Source organism: Gymnoscopelus microlampas (genome assembly GCF_963454915.1).
Source record: "Gymnoscopelus microlampas genome assembly, chromosome: 22".
Lineage (NCBI taxonomy): Eukaryota > Metazoa > Chordata > Actinopteri > Myctophiformes > Myctophidae > Gymnoscopelus > Gymnoscopelus microlampas.
The window spans coordinates 18,337,144-18,343,162 of NC_139959.1; the positions used below are offsets into that span (position 1 = coordinate 18,337,144).

Genomic DNA, 6,019 nt, shown 5'->3' on the forward strand with positions numbered 1-6,019 from the left:
ACGGTCAGTCCTCTTAGGGAAAGACAGGGCCACTCAGTCCCTTTCCCCGGAACTGCTCTGCCGGGACTGGGGGAGGCTCTGGCACGTGGAGGGACTAGGGTCTGTGGATGGCCTCCTGGCCGGAATCCTCCTTCGTCTCACCAGATCCAGGACCTAGTGGTTGCACCAGACTTCCCCCCGATCCAAACATTTCCTTCTGGCGTGATGATTTCTTGGGCCGGGTGGTACTGCAGGCTTCACTTACGGCTTGCTTGAATGGCCCTTCTAAAGGCCTCACCGTGGATTTGTTGGGCTTCTTCCTCACAGGAGACTCAGGCTGGGGCGCTAACCCATACTGCTCCCAGATGCCGTCTACATTCCGTCTGTCAACCGTCTCTCCAGTGGTCACCAAACTATTCCTGGTTGTCACGTAGTCTAATTCCTATGAGCCACTATAAATAGAATCACTAACTATAAAGAAAACATCACATGGATCACCTGGGACGTATCATCATAATTCCATAACTACTAAAATATGCATCTTCAACAGGGGGTCCTCAGAGTTCCCCCCTCAGAGAGATGCCAAATCGCTGTGTTGTTGTAGGAATTATTATTATATTTGTTTTAAATATCCTTACGGATTCCGAACCCAAAGTGACCCATCGCTCCTCCTCCTGGTCCTCTTAACGGTCCTCCTCCCCTCCTGTCACTTTGATTGCCGCTTCGACCCCCTCCACCCATGAAGTCGTCGTCTCTGACGTTGCGGTACCCTGTTCCTCCGACCCTCTTGTCATCGTGGTGACTGCCACCTCCGCCACGCCCACCCATTAAGTTGTCCTCTCTAAAGCCATCCTTACGGAATCCGAACCCTCCTCCCGTCTGCTGTCGTCGTTTCTCAGCGATGTCCACCCTAAGAGATCGATCCCTTAGCTTAGCGCCGTCATACTTCAGAGCATGTTTTAAAGATTCCACGTCATCAAACTCTACATAACAATATCCTTTGAACTTATCTGTATCTTTGTCTCTGACCAGCCGGACGCTGCAGGTGCTGAACTGTGTGAAGATGACGTCTATGTCTTCTTGGACAGTGTTAAAGGGCAAGTTGCCAACATACGCTGTGAATGGGGCACGCTCCTCATCGGAAGGCTCTCTGACGTCCGACGGTCCTCCGCGCTGAGGAGCTCCGTCTCTAAAGTGACCCATTGCTCCTCCTCCTGGTCCTCTCAATGGTCCTCCTCCCCTCCTGTCGCTGGGGAGATTGCCGCTTCGACCCCCTCCACCCATGAAGTCGTCGTCTCGGACGTTGCGGTACCCTGTTCCTCCGACCCTCTTGTCATCGTGGTGACTGCCACCTCGGCCACGCATCCCCATTAAGTCGTCCTCTCTAAAGCCATCCTTACGGAATGCGAACCCTCCTCCCGTCTCCTGTCGTCGTTTCTCAGCGATGTCCACCCTAAGAGATCGATCCCCTAGCTTAGCGCCATCATACTTCAGAGCTTTTATTAAAGAGTCCACGTCATCAAACTCTACATAACCATATCCTTTGAACTTATCTGTCTCTTTGTCTCTGACCAGCCGGACGCTGCGGATGCCGAGAGTTAAGAAGATGGCGTCTATGTCTCCTTGGACAGTGTTAAAGGGCAAGTTGCCAACATACGCTGTGTATGGAGGCTCTACAGGAAGCTCCTTCTGCTTCCTGGGGGCACCAGGACCCGCCCCTCCACGGGGCCATCTTCCATTAAAACCCCCATAAGCTCGGTCCTGGTCATAGTAGTTGTCGAAGTCCACCTCGTTTACATGGTGCTGTCCATCTTGCTTTTGTCCATCTTCATCTCTAGCGCTGCAATACCAATGCCTATGGTTATCCTTCATGGAACTCATCAGCGCATTCAAACTAGTGATAGTAACAACTTTATGAAATGGACCAGAATGGTTTGGCCAATTTGTTTTTATCAAAGGTTGTCTTGGGACGGTGATTAAATAGTCTCCAATCAAAGTTCTACCCCCGTGACCTGGTATAAATGTAATGTGTGTCATAGTGAGACGTCATCAGCCGTGCCCAAATACTAAAATAATACGGAATAATTCTCCGGTTCAAATCTTCTACCGAGCTACAATCAAGCTACAGAAAACAGGTATCCATCTTCGAGAAATCTGGGACTACATTAACCACATGAACCCTCACTTCCCTATTCTGAGGGGAACATCAGCCGATCTACAAGCTCACAGCGTTGTGAGCTTGCAGATCGGCTATTTTCGGCAAGGGTGTTTTGGTGTAGAGGGGAAAAAGATTGGACAAGTACAGAGCCAAAGGTTTACAACAGGGGTCTTCAACATGTTTCAGGGCAAGGACCGTTGTTTTGCATACTAAACTAGGCCTCGGTCCCTCCAACTTCCAGTTTTATCTTTAGAAAGCCTTCTATTCCGTAATACAGCTGGATAGCTGTGGATTGTGGTCTTGCATAGAATTGTCAAGTGTGTTGATCTTGGAAACTATTTCCGTCAGACATGTTGTGACCTAGGCATGGTCAAAATGGTGAAAGGTGGTGAAAGGAAAGATGGTAGAAAGATGACAAAAACTAGGTGGCCTTGGAGATAATAATAATGATCTCCACATAAAGGTACTTACATGGTTACAAGTGCTCCTCCTATGCCATCCCTCTTGGCTTCCTTACCATCTAAAAAAAAATAAAGAAAAGTTGGATATTTTCAGACGGATTATGGATATTCATGGATGCATATTCAGCTATGGGCGGCCATAGCTGAATTGGTAGAGAGGCAGCCTGGAAAACATAAGGCCCCAGATTTGATCCCTGACCAAGACGCTTAACCCGTAATTGCTCCCTCCCCTGTGCTCAAGTCTCACCTCGCTGAAAACTGAATTTCCTGCTTTCTTGGGACCTGGGATCAAATAGGTCTAATTATCTCTATTTGTTATATACTACATTTAAATATTTGAAGAAAAAAAAAGTTACTAACAGGAAATAACATGCCCCCCCCCTGCAATGACTCTGACGACCCCCTAGGGGTCGCAAACCCCCTGTTGAATACCCATGGTTTACAAATTATTGATAATTTGATTTGTTCAATCTGAAAATACACATTTAGTTAACATGAATCCAGCATATTAATAATAGATCATGAGTAACCAAACAAACAAACAAAAAATAATTTACCCAACACTGGTGATAGTGCTGAAGCTATAAGTCAATGAAGCTAACTATGACATCTATGAAAAAGTTGAATCTGCAACACAAGTTCATACAATATTATGTAATGAGATGACTGGGGTCCCTGCGTTATCTTTATCTCAGCTAAGGAATCCTTGGCCTGAAAAATGTTGAGGACCCCTGATCTAGAATGATTTAGCCATACTATAAGTTGGTAAAAGAAAAAGACCTTGCACACCCACTGAACAGCCCTGATGCAGGTAAAAAGAAAAAATAGAGCCCACACAATGGAATGTGACTGGCTCCCAGTCAGTTCTTCATTCTGACCTTAATATACGGTAGGTTGGGACACCCACCTTATTCCCTCCACTTTGCTCATGGCTTGCCTTTCTGGACCATCTTTCCCACAAATATCTCTTTTTGAGCAAGCTTAAGATTTAGCCAAAATGGCAGCATTTAACCACTTAAATCCTATACACAATACTTCGTTTGAAGTCGATCAGGCGGACTGTTCTCGAGATACGCGAAGGACAGATACACTCACTAACAGGCACATGCACGCTCGCACATGCACGCACATACGCAGACATCTGCGTTATTTATAGTTAGATTAGTGCATTATTACCCATAATTTGCAGGCATATTTCGTGGGGTATCCTGCTGTGCCTCCATACAGTATTCGGGCAAGACTTTATTATTATTTATAGTATTATTAGACTGTCTTTTTATATTGTTTTGTTTCAAAGTCGTCTTTATAATCCATGCACACTTGCTCTAGTAGTCCCCCATCATCAATCTCCTCCCTACTACTCCCAGGGGGCCCGGCCGTCTGTAGGATCATTCTTGGGGCACCACATCCTCCCGGGGTTTGGCGCCGCCAAATATGGTGGAGTTGGGATTGGCCACCTGGTTGAGCGGGCCTGCTACTGTTCGGGGTTTCAGCTGCAGGCGTGGCCTCTGGGCGCGCTCCTCATCGGAAGGCTCTCTGAAGTCCGACGGACCTCCGCGCTGAGGAGCTCCGTCTCTAAAGTGACCCATTGCTCCTCCTCCTGGTCCTCTCAACGGTCCTCCTCCCCTCCTGTCGCTGGGGAGATTGCCGCTTCGACCCCCTCCACCGATGAAGTCGTCGTCTCGGACGTTGCGGTACCCTGTTCCTCCGACCCTCTTGTCATCGTGGTGACTGCCACCTCGGCCACGCCCACCCATTAAGTCGTCCTCTCTAAAGCCATCCTTACGGAATGCGAACCCTCCTCCCGTCTCCTGTCGTCGTTTCTCAGCGATGTCCACCCTAAGAGATCGATCCCCTAGCTTAGCGCCGTCATACTTCAGAGCTTTTATTAAAGAGTCCACGTCATCAAACTCTACATATCCATATCCTTTGAACTTATCTGTCTCTTTGTCTCTGACCAGCCGGACGCTGCGGATGCTGAGAGTTGAGAAGATGGCGTCTATGTCTCCTTGGACAGTGTTAAAGGGCAAGTTGCCAACATACGCTGTGTATGGAGGCTCTACAGGAAGCTCCTTCTGCTTCCTGGGGGCACCAGGACCCGCCCCTCCACGGGGCCATCTTCCATTAAAACTCCCATAAGCTCGGTCCTGGTCAAAGTAGTTGTCGTTTACATGATGCTGTCCATCTTGCTTTTGTCCATCGCCGCAATACGAATGGCCATGGTTATCCTTCATGGAACTCATCAGCGCATTCAAACTAGTGATAGCAACAACTTTATGAAATGGACGAAAATGATCCGGCCAATCCGTTTTATCTAAGGTTGTCTAGGGAATACCTGCTAGCGGTGACTAAATAGTCTCCAAACTAAAGTTGTACACCCGTGGCCTGGTATAAATATAATGTGTGTCATAGTGTGACGTCATCAGCCGTGGCCAAATATTATGTCAACCCTGCCTGGAATCACGTCGTCATGGTTATTAGCAATAGTGCTAACAGTCGCTAAGGTTGTGCTAGTGGTGTTATAGGAGACCCTGATGTTGTACTGAGCTGCAATCCAAGAGGCTTTTGGCATAACTGCAGTCCCAGGTTTCCCAAAGGTGGCATACCCATTTTCAGTTTTCCAGTATCTTTGTTAAATGGTCTCAGCATCTGATTTTAACTGGAAACACATATGAAGGTATTTTTTCTTCTGCTTCAAATGTTCTGCCGAGCTACTATCAAGCTATAAAACAGGTTTGCCATCTTCAAGAAATCTGGGACTACAGTTATGCACAGATCCAACACCAACAATACCCTAACCCATTTGGGGGCGGCAGTGGCTCAGGGCCGGTTCGATCCCGGTCTCCCCCATGGTTAGTGTCGAAGTGTCCTTGAGCATGACGCTGAACCCCTTGGTGCCTTGCATGGTTTCCTCTGCCATCGGTGTATGAATGGGTGAATGTGTTGCAAAATCTATGTGAAGCGCTTTGGATAAAAGCACTATATAAATGCACCATTTACCATGTTACCATTTGTAAAGAGGTGATATTCTGCATCTAAAGTGAATGAAAAAGGCAAGCCAGTATATATACAATATAAACATTGTACATTTTGACTGACACCAGGATACTAATCAGGATATTGACACCTGGATACTGACCAGGATACTGACCAGGATACTGACACCAGGATACTGACCAGGATACTGACCAGGATTCTGACCAGGATACTGACACCAGGATACTGACCAGGATACTGACACCAGGATACTGACCAGGATACTGACACCAGTATATTGACCAGGATACTGACACCAGGATACTGACCAGGATACTGACCAGGATACTGTCACCTGGATATTGACCATGATACTGATGCCAGGATACTGACCAGGATACTGACACTAGTCTACTGACCACGATACTGATGCCAGGATACTGAT

General features: G+C 47.3%; 3 protein-coding genes across 3 annotated transcripts in view; 1 reads left to right on the plus strand and 2 right to left on the minus strand.

Moving 5' to 3' along the window:
• LOC311038540 (contactin-associated protein-like 2) overlaps nucleotides 1-6,019 on the plus strand; it is a gene marked incomplete at its 5' end in the record, with an annotated part of 239,631 nt that overhangs the window by 206,975 nt on the left and 26,637 nt on the right. The gene's annotated exons all lie outside the window — the stretch shown is intronic.
• LOC311039030 (uncharacterized protein) lies at nucleotides 604-1,860 on the minus strand (the record flags this gene model as incomplete). The annotated part of the gene is made up of 1 exon (XM_084048672.1): nucleotides 604-1,860. One exon carries the CDS (start codon nucleotides 1,858-1,860, stop codon nucleotides 604-606), a length of 1,257 nt encoding a protein of 418 aa, XP_083904798.1.
• LOC311039031 (eukaryotic translation initiation factor 4H-like) lies at nucleotides 3,987-4,841 on the minus strand (the record flags this gene model as incomplete). Its single annotated transcript, XM_084048673.1, has 1 exon — nucleotides 3,987-4,841. One exon carries the CDS (start codon nucleotides 4,839-4,841, stop codon nucleotides 3,987-3,989), a length of 855 nt encoding a protein of 284 aa, XP_083904799.1.